The sequence below is a fragment of the Ischnura elegans genome, chromosome 3, assembly GCF_921293095.1.
Source record: "Ischnura elegans chromosome 3, ioIscEleg1.1, whole genome shotgun sequence".
NCBI classification, from domain to species: domain Eukaryota; kingdom Metazoa; phylum Arthropoda; class Insecta; order Odonata; family Coenagrionidae; genus Ischnura; species Ischnura elegans.
Window position 1 is genome coordinate 95486917 of NC_060248.1, and position 22585 is coordinate 95509501.

The 22585-nt window shown below is 39.1% G+C and overlaps 1 protein-coding gene across 4 annotated transcripts in view; it reads left to right on the plus strand.

Moving 5' to 3' along the window:
- Positions 1–22585, plus strand: part of LOC124156166 (alpha-1,6-mannosyl-glycoprotein 2-beta-N-acetylglucosaminyltransferase) — a 757523-nt gene that overhangs the window by 704313 nt on the left and 30625 nt on the right. For 2 of the 4 annotated variants that reach the window (XM_046530523.1, XM_046530526.1), the window contains exon 1: positions 20511–20555. The exons of the other annotated variants lie outside the window; for them this stretch is intronic. In XM_046530523.1, coding sequence (XP_046386479.1) covers positions 20544–20555 — 12 coding nt within the window. In that variant the 5' untranslated portion in view covers positions 20511–20543. Of the gene's footprint in view, positions 1–20510; positions 20556–22585 lie in introns of those variants that run through there. 4 annotated transcript variants of the gene reach the window in all.

Here is a 22585-nt window from a genome sequence, read left to right on the forward strand (position 1 = left end):
GTTAAGAACTCAACGCTATAATTGGCTGCCGTCAACAAATGTTAGCTGCATGACAATATTGATAAAGTCGCCTCTTTAAGATATAGAGAAAGTTTCAACTTTAAAATAAAGTTGGTTAAAAGCAAGTTATTCTATTGCATTTAAGCATGGGTAAACACTTTGTTGTATAGGTGAAAAAAAAACAATTTACTATTTAAACTCATGTTATTCATTATTATGCTTTATTTACGCCGTTAACTTTGTGTTGATTTTTCGCTTATGATGCGTTTTTTATGAATAAATCTTTTTGTCTTCTTTTATGCTTACTTAATGGATGGACTTTTTCTATGATCACTTGATAATCCATCGATACAATACTTGCGGTTTGAACCGTTAATTTAAACTATATCACATATTTTATCATTTACTAAAGCAGATATTTGGTAATGATTCACCCAAATAAAAAAGAATTAAATTTTGCTTTGCATGGGGCTAATGCAACAGGACCCCCGAACATTAAAAGGTAAGAATGAGAGTGCGCCTGGGTTATGGAAGGGAAACAGATGCCCCACGAGTGAGGGAGTCAGGCCGTGTCAAGCGACCACGCGCTCAATCGCTCCCCTCCGCCATCTTGAATAATCATTCAATTTGTCCCCAGCATGGCGTGAGGCGCGACACGCGGAATCAGACGGCTGGGGACGCAGTTTGATTCGGACCCCTAAAACCATCCTCCCCATCTCCTCGCTCGTTGCTCGCCCTGTGTCAGGAATTGGGGGAAGTTGGACAGATAGCGACCCGCGCATCCATTTCCCGTATTTGGGCAACTCTGTGACGTCATCCGAGCAACGATACACTTGAATCGCTCACTTCCTGAGAAACGGTTCATATTCATCGAGTCGTCTTTGTTGCATCGAGCAATGAATGACTCATTGAACGATTTAATTGAAGATCCAACAGCTCTCCGATTGTGGTAATTTCCATTGGGAAATATAGATTATCCTCCTTAATGAGAATACTGTTATTTTTCGAGATACTTGAAAAAAATCAAAATAAATAAACTAACTTATTGAAAACCATGTCATGAAGGGGATCCTCAGCTGATAACATAACTAAAGTGATTGACGTCAGGGTCTGGGTTGATTAAGTGCATAAAGCGGCATATTTAAAAAAAAGTATACTATCGAAGGTTGGGCCACAGGTTAAAATTTCCTGTTGTATTTTGTAAATCCGCGGTTGAACTTTTTGGAGTTAGCGAATTAAAGGTTATTTTCCTATCCGTCCGAATATTTAATGCCAGTGATACTTTGAATCGATCGAATGCCGAAGCAAGTTTTGTTGTGTTGACCTGTGTTTTGAAAGCTCGTGCAGAGTAGTGGTGTCAACTTTCAAAACTATATTTTATCAATTAAATCCTTATTTTTTATGAGAATATATCTTCTATTCTTCGATTTTTTAGCTAATTTTACCCGGACATCTCGTCGATAACGCTAATTAAAATAGCCTTCAAGGCCTCAGTGATTGCTTCATCGGACTTCTTTTCATGCTGTGAAGTAAAAGCTTTCTTGACTCACTGTACTGTAAGGTTTTCTTTCCGGTCTATACGCTTAAGTTCTTAGCTATCACTTATCTTTCTTCCGCTTTGGACGCGACAGGAAATTAGATCGTTGAAACGTCGTCGTGGACGGAGTTAGCTTTGTGTCGCAGTTCGCGGTCAGTTTCGTGTGATTATGGACATAAAAATTCCAAGATAAATCGAGTAATTTGAGTGGAATTGGCTAGGAGAGGAACGATATTTATAGGTGGAAGAACGGGATTAATAATTCAGGTAAGCCCAGGAGCTCTTCGTCTAAATATAATCATCGTCATAAGTGACCAATCCTTCGCATCTCTCCGCTGTCCTATAGGCCTTTCACATTGACGTAATTCTTCTCTTTTACGATCTTAATAACTTGTCTTGCATACCTCATTCGAGGCTGTCCTTTACTTTACTTCCCGTCCATAGCTTGTCCTTCAACGATTTTCTTAATACAGCCATCATACCTCATTATCTGGCCAATTAATTTGTGTCTGCTTGTCTAAGAGTTAATAGAAAATATTTAATTTCTCCCACTCTTCTTTGCACTTCCTCTTTGCCTCCTTGGTCGAACCATTTTACTTTCATCATATTTCGATAGCTAGTTATTTTGAATGTATGTACTCTTTTAACTCCTCCCGTGCTTTCAACGTCAATGCCTCCCTCTCGTAAAGAAGCGTACTCCACATTTTGCCTGAACATATGGGTCTAATATTTTAATATTTTTACATCAGACTGAGTAAATCATTTGATATCCATTTTTTCGAATTTATATTTTTTGCGTGTTTGTTCTGGCAGTTGCAGGTAAATGCTATTATTACACAAGACCCAACTTATTTACAGAAGATTCTATGCTAAGGAACTTGGCCAAATACAAAATACTGAAGAAAGTTTGGGTCATTCCGACTGCCAAGAAGTATGTTGGGGTTATTCTGAGGGATTTCGGGAGGCGCTTGGTGCTACTTCACATTTTTCAGATGAACTGTGTAGAAATTTTCTAATTGACAGATTTCATTTTTGTGTCTCAAATGTTATCGGTGAACAGGAAAAAGCGACAGAAAACATTGCAGGGAGCCTTGTTTTTGTATAACTAAAAAGTTGTCGGCTAAAAAAACCGTTTAAAAGGATGGAGTATTATATGTTGTTCTCAGGTGAAAGTTGTTTTTGATTACTCGCAAAGGAATCAATTCCCATAGAAATACGGTCCCGTGTGTAACAATAGACCAAATTTTTCCCAGTTCACCGTTATTTTAGTTTAATCGAATTTTTTTTGCCGATTTGTTCGTATGTAGTTAGCAACTGTGGAATTATAGTGGCTACTGATCTTCGAGCCGGTTTTCTAATTTTAATTTGGTGAATAGTGTTTTTTTAATTTCAGGAAAAGGCTTATTTTAGCCTGCCTTGCCATTCCTGGCTTGCAAAAATTCTTTGCAGAGATTGTAACTCGTAATTCAGGTGTGCGGAATGCTTCCTAGTATCTAAGGGTCTCGTGCGTTATCATGAGATACTTAACCCAATTATAGTTAGCTCGGAGAACTACACATTAGGGCGGATCGCAAAAATCGATTTTTTTCAAATCCATCTGGCCCAATGAAAAAAAGTTGTGGGACCGATCAAAAATAAGGCCTGAAAATTTTCAGACCTGTACGTGAACCCCTGACCCTCGCTCAAATGCAATTTAGGGGGGGAAGGTCAAAATTCGAAAAATATAATATTTTATGGTCATTCCCTATAGATTTTGCCGAGTTACTGCCCTTTTAGGGCGAAAATTTCGTGCATTTTGACGTATCTGCCACCATTTAGCCACAAAATGCCTAATTTGAGTCCGCGTCCGCGAAGAAAATATTCCAACGCCCACGCAGCGTCGCGGATACCAGAGCCGAAGGCCGATCCCTTCCCCTCCACGCTCGCTTCTCCCCCTCCCACGCCTCTAATACAGCAAAATTCATTCCGCGCATGCTGCTAGGAGGTCGTTTATCTTTGATAATATAAATCATAAGATGGTAGAAGGTAAAAAGCGATGCGTAGTGAGACGACTTGTCCCTTATTTGGCGCCTCGTCGGCGTTAAACAAATCGATGTTACCAACTTTTAGAGAAGTGATGAAATATTTTTAGATCTGCGCACGCAGGAAAGGAGACTACTATCTATGAAGACGCCTCTCGTGTGGCTATGAAAGTTTGGGAACTTAGGCTATGCACTTCTATTCCGGTATTGTCCGACAGCTATGACTAAACGGATGAATAAGGGTGAAGGCCGCCGGCTTAACCTCCCCGCTCCCCTCTCGAACGCCCCAGATGCACCAAAATTAACACACCAAGTGCGTCTTTCTTCGTAAGTCTTACTAATATTTGATGTATCAGCATCGTCCAGTGAGGAACAATCATGAAGGAATTACTCAATTACCTGCTTTCCAGTCTGCATTTCTTATGTTGGTGTCATTCCTCGTCTTTTGCTGCCTTCAACAAAGTTTTGGTAAATTCTTTCGCGAATCTCTCGTCCGTATGTATAATAAAAGGAATATTGAAATTCAAATTTAAACTTTCATCAATAGATTTTTAAATTCCACAGCTCTAAGCTCAAATATATCCGAAGGAACCGGAGTCTCTCTCCAATATATCATCAGCGGGTAGTCCTTTACGTCGATATTAAAATCCAGCAATTAAAAAAATCTCGGATTGGTCGCCAAACGCATCCTTGCAGAAACGCAAATTGGGTCCCTAGATTACCCTCCCAACGTTTATGTCGCAAATCCAAGTCAACTTAGTGCAATTAGTAAATAGACCACTGTAAGGGATGAAATACGATTTGATGCTTTCCCGGCGAATGATGTGTGTAAACTCTTTTCGGGGTTCAACAAAATTTATCCTTAGGATGAGCCCCCAGTCGGAGCTTGAAATGTTGGCCATTATGGAAAAATTAACCCGGTGGGAATCCCGAGAAGAGTCTACCCACACTGCAAGGGATGTTGTAATTATGCTTATACTTAGCAAAGGGATGATGTGTCCTTTTTGGGCGCTATTCGCTTAGTACCATCATAATCAAATCCTTTTTAATTCTGTGTATCTAATTTTCACTCGGAAAGGAATCGATAATCGCAGATTTTATAACTTTTGCTAATCCTCCGGTCGGGGGAGGCAAACCTCCAAAAGAGGAACCCTGTTTCTTCAACTAGCACCACACATTCCCCTCTAAACTTGTATTGATAAGTCCTCTTCCCTTTTTTCATCAGACAAGAGTATAGTCTTTCATTCCAATAAAATAAGGCCCTTTGATGACCCCTCTCTTTTCTTATTCACAGTAATTAGCATCTTTTTCTGTCTACGTAAGTAATTCTGGTACACTAGCTTTGATGTATCTTACGAAGTTATGACTTTTGCGTCAGCTAAAGTTACGGGAACGATAATTGCTGTTGCTTGGTTCTTGCATATACCTCTTTCACAGTTGGCAGACGCATTTTCCGCGAAGAAGTTCCAATTTGAGGTTATAGTCCTTAATGTTTATTTCATGAGGAAAGTAGAGATACAAATCGGCTAATTTCTCGCCAGTTTAATTTTCTTCGGATGAATAGATGAAGAAAATTTTTGATACTCTTTTCCCGTACAAGAATTGACGATGATGACTCAACGCTCTCCTACGATTCCCTTTTTTCCTCAGTTGTCGAGTTTCTTTAGGGTTCAATCCAGCAGCCATCATTTATCTTTTCGTCAGATTGTCTCTCAAAATACTTCTTCATTGGGGGAACCTTACGCTCCTCAATGCACTTACACGCAAAAATATCGCACAATTAAATATTTCCTTTAAAATTGTTTGAGTCTTTACTTCAATAAAACCCTACTTTTGGCAAATGACGATTTTCGAAAGTTTTAGTACTTCCTGTGGTACCGCTAAATCCATTTAGTCACATTCATAATGGAAGAGAAGCGCGTCACCATAGTTCGCACACCTTCATAGCCACTCGATAGGCGTCTTCATAGATCGTAGTCTCCTTTCCTGCGTGCGCAGATCTAAAAATATTTCATCACTTCTCTAAAAGTTGGTAACATCGATTTGTTTACCGCCGACGAGGCGCCAAATAAGGGACAAGTCGACTCACTACGCATCGTTTTTTACCTTCTACCATCTTATGATTTATATTATCAAAGATAAACGACCTCCTAGCAGCATGCGCGGAATGAATTTTGCTGTATTAGAGGCGTGGGAGGGGGAGAAGCGAGCGTGGAGGGGAAGGGATCGGCCTTCGGCTCTGGTATCCGCGACGCTGCGTGGGCGTTGGAATATTTTCTTCGCGGACGCGGACTCAAATTAGGCATTTTGTGGCTAAATGGTGGCAGATACGTCAAAATGCACGAAATTTTCGCCCTAAAAGGGCAGTAACTCGGCAAAATCTATAGGGAATGACCATAAAATATTATATTTTTCGAATTTTGACCTTCCCCCCCTAAATTGCATTTGAGCGAGGGTCAGGGGTTCACGTACAGGTCTGAAAATTTTCAGGCCTTATTTTTGATCGGTCCCACAACTTTTTTTCATTGGGCCAGATGGATTTGAAAAAAATCGATTTTTGCGATCCGCCCTACTACACATGTGTATGGTTTTGAGCGCTATGCAATGAAACCCGCATCTGTTTAATGTCCCATGTGGTTTGTTGTCTTTGCACACGTAATCATGCTCCCCAGTATCTTCAGAAAAATATTTTCAGGCGTCCCACTTTCAAAATGTTCTCGCTTAACCCATGTGATATCCACTTGGGTCCCACTTGTCGCATGTGGCCTTAAATTACCCAGAAATTCCAGATGCCTTCTATATCTGACGCGGGCATGCGGAGTTTCTCCGGTTGGGCGTGACGCTGGAACCACACGAGATAAGGAGACAGAATCTGCCTATCATCACGGAGCAGCTCTACGGGTCTGCCGTGCGTTTTCTCGCAAATTTTCTGTAGCGATGCTTTTACGTGTCGAGTTGTTTCACTTCATGCCCCGGCCCTGTTCGCTGCAAAATCAATTTTGCTTAACCAGTATCCTCATTTTTATACAACCCGCGAACCATACCTGTCTTGTGTTCCACGAAGACAGCGACAAAAACGTCACCAGAAAATACTCTTGATTGTCGATTGTCCAAATTTTGGATGTTCTTTTTCTCGCCTGGTGCTGCATCGTTGGCTCCTCTTCAATTTCACTCGTGGCACACACTTTTTATTTTGTTAATCCACCGCAATATTTCTGCGAAATTTTTCATCTACTGTTGTATACGTGCGCGCCTAAAAGCGTGACTTGAAATCGAAGTTGATGTCCGACTTTATTGGTGTGCACTGTGCAATTCATGCGATAGTGTAAGTTTTTCAAACCAGGAAATAACAAAGTGTTTCATTGCTACAGATATTCTTAGCTGGATGGTTTCGAGATACGTACTTATTGTTCTTATGCTCATGAAGTCTTTGAGTGGCATGTGATGGGGTTATTTCCGGTTGAATTCCTCACACATGCTGTAAATTCTTGCAAATGCAAAATATGCTGATTTGAGGACAAAATTTTCAATGCGTTATTCATATGTTCTACAATTGTTTTTGGGTGTTTTAATTTTATCTATTTATTTCTTTAATGGATAAATTTGATGCGAGAGATGATCACCTATATTCTATAGCACCTAAGTGTAGAGAATGAAAAAAACTTAGGTAGACAAAGCCCTCGTCGCCCCAAAGCCTCTTCGCAAAAATATACTCAGAGTAAATAACATTTTTGTATATTTTTATTACAAATTATGCTGAAAGTAGAGTCTTGTGAGCTTGCTTCTGTGGATTGTAAAGATAAAAAAATGCATACATAAATTCCCTTGATAATCCCGCCTTTGGTGGCGTAAACCCCGCCCAGCGGAAAGTCTAGTACTTAATTGTAAGGTTGGTAGGCGACGGTGTTGCCCCTCTGTGTCTTAAATCGGCGAATTCAGTTCATCCATAGTAATGCAATCCTAACATAGGTTTACTGCAGCCCTCCGTTTCTCCCTTTCCCCGAGCGAGTTCCTGGTGTCCCTGTTGAAATATTTCTTTTTTTCCTTCTTTATCAGCACATATTATGGCTTAAAATAATGAAAAGTAAAACTTTGTAAATCCACATATCGATGGCTAATTTCTAACAAACGTATCTAAAATGTTGGCCGGTCTGAGATAATATTGCAAATCCTGTTAATACGAAATAAAATTCAAGCAAAAAACAACTCTTTGTTTGCAAATGCATGCTTCTTTTCCAGTTTTATTTATTTTCGGTTTTTTATTTCAATCAAAATTATATACAATTAAAAAAATGAATCTTTTTTTGCTCTCCTGAAAAGTTGCTATTTTTGAGATACGTGTCGCTAGAACTTAGATGTATCTATTAAAGGACGTCCTAATTTTCGACGTGACACGTCATCATCTAGAAGTTTACCGGTCTGCTGTCAGTTCTTTGAACAGTGAGAGATTGCGTACAGTCCGCGTTACCTGTTTGATAAACGCTCTAAAGCTGTGAAGCTAAATATTTTGTTTAATTTTAATTTAACTTTTCATTTGAGCTAATTTTAAGTGTGTGTTTAATTTGATTTGTCGTAATTTTTTTCCATGAGCCGATCTTTTATTCTCTTTGAGCAGAATAGCCGCTTTTTTGTTCCGAAATACTTGCTTGCCTTACTTGAAAGTCTTAGCTTGCGCTGTGCGACTCTTGGTGTCAAATTCAGTTATGTAGAAGGCTGTGAAGCTAAATATTTTGTTCAATTTTAACTAAACTTTTTATTGGAGCTAATTTTAATTTTGTGTATAATCTAATTTGTAGTATTTTTTCCCATGAGCCGATATTTCATTCTCTTTGAGGGGAATAGCCGCTTTTTTTGTCCCGAAAGCCTTGTTTGCCTTGCTTGAAAGTCTTAGCTTGCGCTGTATGATTGGTGTCAAATTCAGTTGTGATAGGGAAAAAAGTTTCTGGGTAACGTATTTTTACTGTCCAGTCTGCGTACTCTTTCAACTCTCTCGGCTGGCAGCTTGGCGTTTCAGCCACCTTCCTATCTCTTGTCTCGCTATTTCTTTTTGCGTTCACTTGTCATCGTTTGAAACCATCCCCTCCCCCTACCCTTTTCAAATTACCTGCCCCTCCCACTAACAGGTCCAACCTGTCCCGCGCACCTCCGGCCGACTAATTGCATAACGCAGCGGTCTGTGCGCGCCAGCCGCCCCCTCACACCGAGTCGACGAAATTATGCTGCCGAGTAATTGGGGGAAGTGCTCGGGGGAGCAGAAATAGGGCAGAGGAAGGGAAACAAGGGTTGAGTGCAGTTCCAAGAGGGACATGCGCCTTCTTGAAATTTACCCCGTTCCCGAACTCATTTTGCTGCATCGGTTTTAGTGTTCCTCACGTGGCCTTGTACACTTCATTACTAGCCCGAGTAGCATGCTACACGCTATTCTTCTCACTTGTCCAAAATATCGTTTTTTTTCCTGATTCCTCCTAAAAGTTTGAGGAAATGGAATTAGTTCAAGGCTTTTCTTTGTTATTTCTAACACCCTACGGCTGGGTTAATGAAAACGTTATCATAATCACCATATATTTGGATATTAAACGTTATCATAAAACACCTCTCCAATTTTATTTGTATTATTCTCCGTAAGATATGAAATGTCATTAAAAATCATTCCTATTCATTATCTATTTCTTATGATGTCTCCATGTTCCTGGGTTTCACCGCGTGGATTTTCTTTGTGACGACAGTTTCGCCGGTATTCCAACCGGCGTCTTCAGGTCGATCCTGTCGATCGAAACTGTCGTTACAAAGAAAATCCACGCGGTGAAACCCAGGAACATGGAGACATCATCTAGACAATGCCGCGGAAAACTACGCATCAAATCTATTTCTTATTATTCACTACTATAAAATTTTATGAATCCTCAATTGCCTTAGCAGCCATTACCTTAGCATTCTTATTATTATGGCAGGGAATACTTCTACGGTATAAACAATTAATTATCCAATGAATGGAACGATAGGAAATTAAAATAAAGAGTAGGATCGTAGAAGGATGGATGCAAAGATGATTCAACTCTGAGCTTTACTAGAGGTATTGGGTTTAAGTCCCGGGTTAAGCCAACGTAAGTACATCTATCAGCAAAATTCCTCGAGTTGCTAAGTGGCACAGGGAATGTAGTTACTGGCCACACTACCTTGCTAGTGTGACGCGCGCCTGTGGCTTAGTCAAGGGAGAGTTTTACGATTATCTATACATATATATCAACTTTCGGTTTGAATACATAAGCGAGTGAGACATACTTTTATGCATTAGAGCAATCGGTGTTACAGTTTAGAAGCAGGAATACCTTTGTTTTGTGTGAAGGCTAAAGTATATTCATGCACTATCCTGAAATACGGTCGCCCTGTCCACTAATGTAACGTTGTATGTAATCATCAAGATTTGAGGACACATTTTAAATGGCTCTTTAAAGTATCGGAACATTAGCAGCCGATGTTGAAGAAATTTATAGAATTTATGCCATTTTCTTAAACAAAAACTTCCTTTGGAGTGTAAGGGTTAATAAATTGATGTGAACATAATCTAATCTATCGTTATTTTCATACTTCTATGCGTTAATTTCTTTATGAATGATTATTATTCACTCAGGGATTCAACCCAAATGGTTTGTATGGGTAAGGATAGAGCTCACCCCAGACTAAACCACAGGCTTGTGAGACTACACATTTAGGGCAAAGAGCCAGATCCTTTGCTCGGCCTCGCTCTTCGAGGATTTTGTTTGGATGCCCCAAGGTTTCACCCGGTAATTGAACCCGGGTCACTCGGAAGCCTAACGCTATGCCCGTTGAGAAGGAGGTATAAAGTGGCGCGAACAAGATCATATCAATCGGTAATTACATACTTCTGGACTAGCAGTGTAATACGAATAATTCATCATTATAGTGAAATATTATATTCATAACAAAAGAGAAAAATACATGTTATATATTAGTGGTATGAATATTCAAATGTTAAAATGTTAAGAATGATAATATTCATGCATTAATATGAATATTCAAACGCAATTCATGGAAGTTGTGGGTGACCCATATTGATTAAAAAAATAACTGCGAGATTAATTTGGTTTGCAAATATCCGGAACGCCGCGAAGTCTTAGAACTTTTTTGCAGAGAATTTTCCGGGAGCATTCTCGGAAGTTTCGTGAATTTTTTAAGAGCTAGGTATTTATAAAATTCGTTGCTGAATACAACGTTTTGTACTTATTTTAAAATAGAGACTATAGAACGCTTTGCCCTTTCAACCTGGTAATCAATTAAGATTACCGAAAAGTATTTATCATTACTATTAAAAAAATACTCTCATTGGTTGTTGGGAAGAGGTCTGAGAATATGTCGATTTGAATTAAAAACGTGGGAAGGATTTTGTCATTAATTCTTTACGCTAAAAAGTCATTCCGTAAAGGGGACCTTTCGGGTGTGTTAGAACCGACGAAGCTCTTTGGGCCAGACTATTTCTCGCATGGAGCACATTAAATGATCTGATCGCTATTTTTCAGATTCATTATGTATTTCTGTGGTAATCAAAGCACGTTTGACACGACGTACTTACACAACAAATTCTTTCTGAAAATTGAGCTGAGCTCAAAATAATCGGAGCTGAATCATCTTTGTACCTATCCCGTTACGATCCTACTCCATATTTTAATTTCCTATCGTTTCGTGCATCGGGTAACTACTCGCATATTTTTTGTCGTAAGAATTGGTATGCCAAGCCAATGGATATTAAGGCAAATGACGCTTCATACATTTTTATAGTACTGAATAATAAGAAATAGGTAATTAATAAGAATGATTTTTAAAATTTTGTCATAACCTAGGGGGAACATGATAAAAATAAGAGTTATTTTCATGATAAAGTTTAATAAGCTCATATATGGTGATTATGGTTACGTTATTATCATTTTTATTTTCTCGCATTCGGAAATATTATTTAGTATTCATCCTCTATCTGATCTGTTTTGGGTAGGTTTTTATGACCAATATCGCAGAAAAGAACTTAAAATAAGCCTAAAATATTTACTACATCGTGACGGATACTATCGTGTCTTCGTGCGTGGAAAAATGATTGCCTAAGTACTTCGCCGTGACTTGAATTTATTTAAACTCTTAGACATTATCAACTATTGCTTGCTCGCTGACTCCGATAAAAAAATAAGTATTGTGTTATTATCTGTTAAGGCCATGAGAGTCGGCGATTTAGATGTAATCCTCGTTCTTATCATAGGCTCATAATTATCGTTAAAAAGTTCTGTATTCTACATTCCTTTGATTTCTTAGCTCTCGAAATTTTTCACGTTATAGAAAACCGCTTCCAGTGGTTAGCCAGTCTGGTTTAAATTATGGTTATTCGTATAAAATTGGATCAGCGGTGACTTGGTGTAATTGCTTCCGATGAGGTAACTTGGAATTTCTTGCCGGAGAAAAGCTATGAAATCTCTGAAGTTGGGGTTAAAAAATAGACACATGTGATTTTCATGAAAGTTTCAAAATATAATTCTCTCACTGTATTTCACTGTCAAACGGTCACGAAAAATAGGTCCTATGAAAATTTGAGCTTTTACAAAATATGGAATACCTACTTATCTTAGCATTGGAAAAATTTCGAGTGGCGAGAGTATAAATGCCATTTTGGAAAAAGAACGTTATAATGTACGCACATTTTATACCATAATAATCATTATGAAAATAGTATAAGGGCTCCTCAATGGTTCTTTTTTTGTTCTAAGGAAGTTAATGTCATAATTGAAGTCAAATCATTGATTTCGCAAAAAAATTAGTTTTAACTGGCTGAAAAAAGTATTAACTCATAAGTATAAGGGTAAGTATAAGTTGAATAATCCGCTATCTTAGGATTCTAATCTTGATCTTTAACCTCGATGGATTTGATCTGTGAGAACAAGGCATTTTAATTAATAAATTACGGGAATTAGTTTTGGATCGTGCAGTCGCTAACCTCCAAAATTTTCTAGACTCTTCTCCACCCTTATCGTGTCTTGTCTCCCTCGCCTTCTCCCTAAGTTATTATTTAAAAGGAATAATCCCTCGAGGGAATGCATCAAGAACAGGGTTTTGGAGTCTGGATTAAGTTCCAGCGGTAAAATTGCTCGGAGGGGATTGGCTTTCCCTCATTCAATAAAAGGGAACGCGGTTGAAATTGGCTAAGTAACTGCACTGGATTCATGGGAGTGGTGGTGTGTGGTTCAAAATGGGTCCCGCTCCAACCCAACCTTTTCCTTTGCACCCCCTTTTTTGAGAGCCTTTCGTTTTGGTGCGACGAGGCTTCGCGTGGTTGCGAATGAAACGGAATAGTATGTCCTATCGCTGTTTTACTGCAAAAGACTCGAATTCGGGAAATTCGCGTCGCATTAGTTTTTATTCCCGGATTATTCTCATCTTTTTCTGTTTCTACATCGTTGCCAGCGGCGGAATTAAAGTGAATTTCAATTTATGGTACCGTCACGGAATGAAGAGGATATTTGCATAACATAAATGGCTCAACCGTTAGCTTGTGACTCAGAAAATGAAGTTCGAATGCTTTGTCGTTTGCTTGTCTCTTTATTTCTGATGAAAATTTTCCCACATTGTGAAAAATTTCTTTCTATTGCCTCACGCTGCCATATTATTTTTTCCTTACCGAATAGCTTGTGGTTCGGGGCGTCATAAATGGAATAATAACGCTTTGAATTGCATTCTGCTGGGGAATTAAGATAAATCTTTTTTCCTCCAGGCCCAGTCAACTGAATGGGAAAGCAAGTTTAAAGCTCACGCACATAAATAAAGATAAAATTCCCTATTGAAAGAATATTTAATGGATAAATATCGCGTGAGAAGTAGCACAAAGAGTGTCAAATTTTCCGCCTTTTTCCTTATTCAGAGATATTATAATTTACTGGCTATTTAAGTTTTTGACGAAAAAAATTGTCAGTTTCAGAGTCTAATTCAAATAATCAAAGACCTAAAATTATTTGTAAAAATAATCACCAAGGTCACACCTGTGGATTAATGCTATTCATTTCATATTTCTTTACTAAATAAAATTCCATAAAGTTTCCCTCTTCAATAAAAAAATAGAATTCAATCAAAAAACTGGAATTCAAAAGGTTTCGGTGAGATTTCATTTTGATTTTTCACTCCCAATGTTTCCCTCTCTGTAGAGTTAGTCACTTATTATTTTGCTTTGCTAGCTCTTGAACCATCGAAATGAAATGAAAATGAAATCGGGTTAACGGGTAAAGCATTCAAATAATTCATGATTATGACGTTTTTCTTTACCTTCCCTCTATATATTCACCCCATCATGAGTTTCACGAGCAGTAGCTTTATTCTTTGTGTTTTAAATCAAGTAAAAATGTTTATTTTCCAAAGGTTGTCAAAATTGTTCTAACTCATAGCTGTTAGAGCTCGTATGTAATCCTTTAATTTCATTTGTAGATTTTGATAAAATTTCCGTCTGCATACAATTCGGAACGCTGTCAATGTTATCAATGGACATAATTTTTATAATAATGAATGAATTTTCGAACTTCCATGCATAAAACGCATCTGTTTCTGAGACGACAGAATATGCCGATAAATTTGTCGTCGGGCTTTAGTGGATGCGTTATACGAGCTGTGTGAGGAGTCTGGGATGAGGATTAATCGCAAGAAGACCAAGGTTATGCGGTTTTGTAAAGCATCGCGAGCGAGGAATGTCAAACTAAAGGTAAAGGTGGGTAGTGAAAAACTTGAGCAGGTAGAGCAGTTCAACTATTTGGGCAGCACATTAGAAGAAAACGGATACAATACTAAGGACGTCAGGAAGACAATTGCATTAGTAGGGAAGGCGTTCATTAATAGGAAGGAGCTTGTGAGAGCATCATTATAGAAAAGGTTGGTGAAGAGTCTGATCTGGAGTGTTGCGCTTTACGGTGCGGAAACGTGGACACTTAGGACGGAGGACGAGAGAAGACTGGAGGCATTCGAGATGTAGGTGTGGCGAAGAATGGAGAAGGTGAAGTGGACGGAGAGGAGGAGGAACGACGAAGTGCTGAACATGATGTGTAGTGAGAGGCAGCTTTTATATGGGATACGGAGGAGACAGAAGGTATGGATGGAGCGAGTAATTAGCGGGGATGGGATGTTGAAAACAGTGTTAGAGGGTAAAATGTTTGGTAAACGAGGGAGAGGAAGGAAAAGAATAGGATGTTTAGATAAAATGAAAGGGAGTAGGCTTTATTGTGAAGTGAAGAGGGAAGTGCTTGATGGAAAGGAAGGAATTCGAAAATGAAAAGGAGACTTCGTTGACTTCCTCTGATTTATTTCGCCCGTACGACATGTTTCGAACCATAGAGGTCATTATCAAGTACAACAAATTTGAATGGTAGGTAAACATATACACTCCTTGAAGGAGATGGGGGAGAGGGTAGAAGGAGTGGGTGTCAAGAGGGGGAGGGGAAGGTGTTGGGTTGGAAACCCCAAGAGGTTGTATTGAGAATTGAGAAATACAACCGATGGAGGACGGCGCTAGTGAGATGGAGGGAGGGGGGGACTCGAATGGTCGGAACTCGACTACAGACGAAATAAATCAGTGGAAGTCAACGAAGTCTCCTTCTCACTTTCGAATATTAACTTCCACATATTTGAGCCGAATACCATTGAACTCCCAGAATTCTTCCTAGTACTCCATGGAAACCTACCGTGATCGGTAGAATACTTTACTAATATTTGGGATGTGAATAGTCCCTATTCCGAAGTTAAGGTTTATATAAAGTGAACGGAGGGGAGGTGGGATTGGAGTAGGCACAGCAGTGCGGGGACAGTGACATTTCTCACCGCGACGTTTCGCGAGACTGATGAGGGCGAGGATTTTCACCGTGGAGTGGGGCGGTGCGCTCGCACTCCGTCGGCCGTTTTGGAAGGGGTCCAAACGCCACGGGCAACGAAATCATTCCCTATTCCCCCTCCTCCGGTCCCCGGGACACCCTGAGGGCCACACCCCTTCCCACCCAACCGCTGTCCCACTCGCGTTGAGAGGGCGGCTGCGGCGTGCCGCGCCAAATCGGAGATTGATGGCGTATCACCTGGGGGAAGGGGAGGGGAGGAGGAGTCGGTATGGGCGGAATGTGGAGGGTGGAGTTTGCGGACATCTGAATGTGTTTCAATGCGACTCGAGTTGGGGTGAGGAATGCGGAAGAAGTGATGTGTTGCTACTTTCTCTGCACCGATTTTTACTCTCGCTGATAAATAATTATGTTTTCATATTATTTCCCGGAGCAATTGGTCGTTGCTGATAAATAATTATATATTTATAATTATAACCCGAAGTAATTATGAGTTAATTTAGGTTTAATTTTATGTAAATCTGCATTCTAATTCGCGAGTTTTTCTCGGGAATTACCACAACACCAGCCGTGCAAAATCACTAAAATCCTTAAAACGAAAAGGCCTTGTAAAATAATCCAAAAAAATTACGTTCTCGTTGTGAGTTAAATTTATCATAATTGTTCTTTTTTAATTGTGGTTTTAATATTAAACATTAGTATCGGAAAAAATCGTCGGAGTGCTTACTTGTGGAAATTTTTTATGGTAGGGAAAGAATAAAACTGTATTTTTCCCTCTTTGCACAACACTCCTTTTTGACATCTACCGGTTTTGAGGACTCATCACCATTCTTATGGAATTAAAACAAAATTCGGACATAACACTAGTCTTTCTCACTTGTATCGTACACCATAGGAGGAGGGGGTGCTCTTAGATTTAGGGAAAGTTAGTTGAGTAAAGTATTTAAACTAATATTTCGCAAACAGAGATCATCTTCTAATCTTTAGCCATTCACAGGAGCGAAAGGATTATAGAATGAATTTCCTCGAGTTCCCTCGCGACGGATTCCGTCCTGGGACGAGAATTTGCGTTTCGCTCCTCGCCACTCACTTGTTTATTTTTTCTTAATTTTAATTCCTTCCCCTCGCGTGCTTCGTCGCTCTCCCGCCGAGTGTTTGAAAAAGGTCGGCTGTGGCGCCACCTCAGGGTTTGCCATCAATCCCCCCCACCCTCCCTTGCCATCTTGCATCTCGCCTGTCGTCCCTTTTTTGTTTCTCTCGCTCGTTTATTTATTCACGTTCATTTTTTTTCTTACCAGTCTCTCGCCCCGCATTCCTCCTTTCCTCTCCATCACTCAAGTGCGCCCTCCTGTCGGCTTATTACTTTATTTATGTCGCTGCCGCTCTCCATTTAAATTTGCATCAGTCATTTCCGGAAAGATGTGCGTCATCGCGGGATGGTGTGGGTGGATCCTCGGAGCAAATATATGCAAGAGCGCGATTGGTGGCTGCGCAATAACCAAATTTAGAGGCCAAAACTGAAACTTTAATTATGCTTACTGTTATGGAAAATGGAAACAGAAAAGTCATTATTATGGAATAGTATAAATAAATCGTTAAATTTATTTCATTTGCTTTGTTTTTTCTATACTGCATCATGACAGTATAGCAATTATGCATCAAAAGATCATCAGAAAGATATTTTTTTGTTAATAAGATAATATACGCATCTGAAGGTAATTCCACCAACAAGCAAGTGTCTCTAGGGCCAGCTGAGGCTACAAAATTTGTTTTGCATCCATGATATTTTTAAATGGTTAATTGCGTTATAGTTTAAAGTGTTTAATACGCTAACAAAATGAAATGGAAAGGTAAGCGACACCGCTACTCGTCAAAAACTGCTTCTAGCGAACAGAGAGCGTTTACAGCTTATATACGGATAAAGTTGGTACGTGCTAGAGACTCGGGAAGCTGCTTGCTAGGCAATTAAGAATATAATCCTTACAGAGTAATTCTGAGGACACTATTTTAGAATGGCAAAATTCATCCAGCTCACACATAAACTTTAAAATAAGAGAAGTAGTACTTTATCAAATGGATGGGTTTTAGGAATTAGTGTTTCCCTTGAACTATAAAGGATTTAAGTAAATTTTAGACCGTATTCAAGTCATCTTACCATAACACACAATTTATTTTTAGATTATTCTAGTATATTATTCATGGAATTATCGCGGACTAACCAGCGGAGAGCCGCGACGTACCTTTACCGAATAAACCGCAAGTGCATTTAAAGCAAAAAATCATTTGGCTCCACTATACATTTGGCGTATATATTTGCAGGTAAATGACTGATGCCCTAACACCTCCCATCACACGCCTATTGAGCCGTCGTACGGGATAGTGGGTAGATGTAGATGAATCTACCGGCATCTTCCCCATTGTCGCTATTTTTGGCTCCGGCATACTCGGCCTCCATCCCTTTCAGCTGCCATTTATATATTATCCTTTCCATTCACCCTTCCCTCCTCTCTGCATGCCTTCTGTCTCCCGTTCTCATTGGTAACCATCTATCCACGTTGCTGACCTTATCGTTCAGTCAGAAGGTGATTCTTGGCCCAAACCCATGCTGAAATGGGGCATTATCGTTGCGAGAAACTAGGACAATGGCTTCCTAAGCGATTGCTGCTGCTTGAATCAAGGGTCCTGAGTGATTGTCGCTTCTTCCAGTGAATTCGCGTAGACTCAGGATTAAATTCGTGGGGTTTTGTTTTATTTTTATTTTATTTTAATAAGTTGGTACACATACAGCAGGACTGCCAACTTAATGTGCACTTATAGCAACAAATATTAAATAATTAAATAATAATTATTTATTACAAATTTAAATAGAATAAAAAAGAAAGCAACAAACATTTATCCGGCTATCTAGTCATTTATGCGATAAATATGTGGATGCCAGGTGAGTAAAAATTTTAAGTGTCAGAGCAAACGGATCAATATCACCGGGAAGAGAATTTATTAGAAAAGAAAGTCTATGGAAAAGTGAGCGCTTAATTACAGATAGCCTGGGTGTAGGAATGTGGATTAATAAAGAGGTAGATCGGGTGTGGCGGGAAGGTACTCTAATGTTGAGGAAGGAAACAATGTCAGGTCTGTCGAAGTGGGAGTTAAGGGTATTATAAATGAATTTGATGTCTGATTGAAGTCGGAGAAGGGAGAGACTAGGGACGGATAAAGAGGATAAAACTGCACTAGTAGGTGACTCGCGGAGATTTGGGTTTCTAAATTTTACTATTTTTGCAAAAAAAGTTGTAACACTGTTAAGGGTGGCAAGATTAGTGGGAGCAGGCATTGACCAAATATGTTGATCACCGGAAGAACTATGGTTGAGAAGTAGGATTGGAGTGCCTTAGCACTGGAGATATCCGTGAACCGGTAGAGTAGTCCTAAGAGTGGCATAGCTTTTGATTTGATTTTGTGGTGACTTTCCTTGACTAACGCACATCTGTCATGGTTGAAGATATCAATAGTACCTGATTTCACTCTATTTTGTGTCTTGAGATTATTTTCGGCTATCGTGATTGTTCACCCGAAGTTAATATAAAACACTTTTTTCGAGAGATAACGACGTTTTTTCATCCGAAAGTTTCAGAAGGTTGTGACAATATTTCATCGTTTGATATGTTTGCTGTCTGATAATTTTTTTCCATCTTTAGTCTCCCGTTTTAATCTCAATTAGCAATATCAGCTGTGACGCTGTAGGTTGCAGAAGAATTTTCGTAATAATCGTTATCATCTACAAATTCAAAGAGAAAAAAAACCTTTGACTTTGACAACATCGCCTCTATTTAGTTGGGGATACCGGGGAATGTATACCGTAGGTGTTTGTTTACACTGTGCCCTTATCTCAAAATCCGCGTGATGGTGTACATCCAAGTCAGGCTATTTCAGTGCTGTTTCTTGCTTATTTTTTTGTTGCATCGGCCTCCTCGTGGTCAAAAAAGGAAATGTGAGGTCTTATGTTGAAATAAAGGAAAACAAACAGTAATAGGGTGAAATAGTTTGATTGTAGTTTTTAATTGGTCAGAGCCAGCTTCCTCATAGACCTATCATAATGGGTAAACTGCCCATAATAGTTATCAGAGTTATAAATTTCCGCTCGAGAAGCAAACTGCGAATATCTCTGTAATCTTATTTTCCCAGTATTTTCTGCCTTTGTTGGATCCCGGATTATGTAACTTACCTATAATCTTTACTCCTAAGATGATGGATTTAGCGGATGTAATCTTGAAGAGAGAAGTAGTTTGAAATATTGGCAGTCACTGCAGCGCGTCACCGACTTGAGAACGTTACGGTAGTATCTCTCGAGACAGTTGATTTGTTTCGCTTTTTCTGCGAAATTGCTTCTTTATAATTTGGGGAACTCTTTGTAGAATAATGACAAATAAGTAATCAAATAAGGAAACGAAATTCGACAACAGAGACTGGATCGTTTGATGGATTTTAATTTTAAGGCCACCTTGAGGTGGGCAATTTCCATAGAATTGGCGAAAATCGACGTCTATCGAATAGCTTTTGCCATTTATATCATAGCACCTATAGAGAAATTCCGTAGGTGCATGGACAAAAAACGAATGTATCGTTCATGGATTATTCATTTATTCGTATTTCACTGGAATCTATTAAAGGTTTACTTTATATAAATTATAAAAATAAATACCGCAGTATATTTAAAGAATTAATTGGATGTTGTCCTCAATTGACCTTTAATATAAAAATAACGCGATCGAAAACCACTCTACCGCTACATGACGTAGATTTTTGTTGTCCATTTCTTAAGTTAAAGCGTCATTAGCCGCGAGTCGTGTGTAAAGTTGTGGACATTCGTAGCCAATGATGTATATTACGTCTGCAAAAAGATGCGAGAAAAGAGTCTTTTTTGTCGGCTGTTGCTTTTCTTTTATCGGAATATGCTATTTCAGTCGGTTGTATTACTCACGACGAATTGGCGAATAGAGATGATTTTATATCATCTGGCGATAAGATTTAAAAAAATACAAGTCGAAGTTGATAACTCGATAGATAAGTGATCGACTACTAACTTTTTAGTATCGAAGGAACGGTGATGAGCTAAGCATCATTTAGATGTGGTATCCTGTGAGTATCCTTTTATTACCCATACTTTTCTTCGTCTGATAATTGTCAGGTATTGCCGTATCCGTTGAGCAAATAATGCAGCGAATTTAATGAGTTTGACAAGTTGATCAGTGAGACGATGAAGAGAGATATTGAATCTTGCTTACGTATTGAGAAAAAAGAAAAACTTGAATATTTTTCGTGTCTGATTTTTTTCCTCCTACGCAGAAGACAGAAGGTTTGGATGGAGTTAGTGCTTAGCGGTGAGGGGATGTTGAAAATGGTGTTGGAGGGTAGAATGTTGGGGAAACGAGGGAGGGGAAGGAAAAGAATAGGATTTTTAGATAGATTGAAAGAGAGTAGGCCTTACAGTGAATTAAAGAAGGCAGTGCTGGAAGGAAAGGGAGGCTCCCAGATCACCTCTTTAGTACTCCATGGAAACCTACCTTAATCGGTAGAATACTATAATAATAATACCGGAGTGTTTAACACCTGCACTCTCTGCCTATTCAAAATCAAGGATCGGTATATTTATTCAAATAAAAAATATGCGGTAAATTCAGCTGAAATTTTCAGGTGGCAACTTCGTGAGAGAAGAAAATTCTCTCAATATCCCTTTCCATTGACGTATGTGTTGCATTAATGGTTAAATCTGAATATTGGCTTCGTAGGAGGTAGAGCTCACCCATATCTAAGCCATGAGCGTAGGAATGACGCTCATTGAAGGAAGTGGGGGCAGTTCTTTTTCTTTGGCCAACGGCAGTGAATTGTCCATGGTGAACTGAGGTGATATTCATTCATATTCATATTCTTTTTTGGTGACGGATTAATCGTTCAATACTAGTGTTTTTATCGAGAAATATTCAGGGCTAGGGCGTACCCAGGATCAAAACCTAGGGGGAAAGGGGGACAAGTCATGGTTGTTCAAGTTGTCACATTCCAAGCATGGAAAAGGTGAATGAAACCAACATTTTAAGAAAACTATAACAGCACTTTATTAGTTTTTAAAATTATTTTCTTGAAAAAAATATTTTAGTTAAATGTCTTATACTAATATAATTTTTGTCGGTTTAAAGTAAATTTGTTGAAAACTTTCGTTTCAATCCAGTCCAGATTTTCCTGAAAGACTTTTGCGATTTTTGCTTCTGGGGGTTGCCCCCTCCTGCCCCTCGCTGGGTACGCCCATGCTTAAGGGTATACAGAATAAACCGAAGAAGATTTTCATATAAAAGATACAGTTTCCGGCGTGATACGGTGGAAATCTTTGATATTCAGCTTAGTAAAACCATAATGGCACGAGTTCCCGAAACCATGGTCGTTTTAAATAAAAGTGTGTGGAAACAGACAAGTGGTTTTACTAAGCTGAAGATTTTAATACTTGAGATACCGACAAATGTTTGCTAAAGTTCCCTTTGTGTGCTCTGAGAATTTTTATATTGCGTGAGTGTTAAACGAGGAAAACTTCACGAAAATGACAAAATGAGGCCGGTCGAAAGGGAGTGATATTATGTTGTCTCAAGGAAAGTGAATAGAGTATTGGTCAGCGTGGTGATATTCCTCAGGTATGGTTCTCTTCCGGGTTCTGGGAAAATTTTTAACTGTACAAGTGAGATAAATACCTCTAATAAATTACCAAGTCATGTTTGGCTTATTTCACTTGGGCTCAGCGTGCCCCGCAACGTATTTTCCTGTCTCTTTCCTGCTATCGTGTGAGTGTGTATCTTTCCTTTCATCCTTGTGTTCTCGTCCATTCCTTCTATTGGTGAGTTGTGAGAAGCCTTAGTGCTAAATATTGGTTACTCTTGTGGGCCAAAGCAAAAGGAGTTTTCTGTGCAAAAAATCCTGCCGTAATCATAGTAGCGCTACTGGTAGAGCTCCTGGCCGACAAGCAGAAGGTTCTGGGTTCGAGTCTCAGTCAGGTCGCATTTTTACCCTCTGATTTCTGGCTTTTTCCATCTACCATAGCACCGTCGTCATCGTTCTTTTTCTATGGTATGTTCCTATCCCTTTCTTTCCTTACCTCTGAGTTTATTTTTATGTTTGCGCTTAAG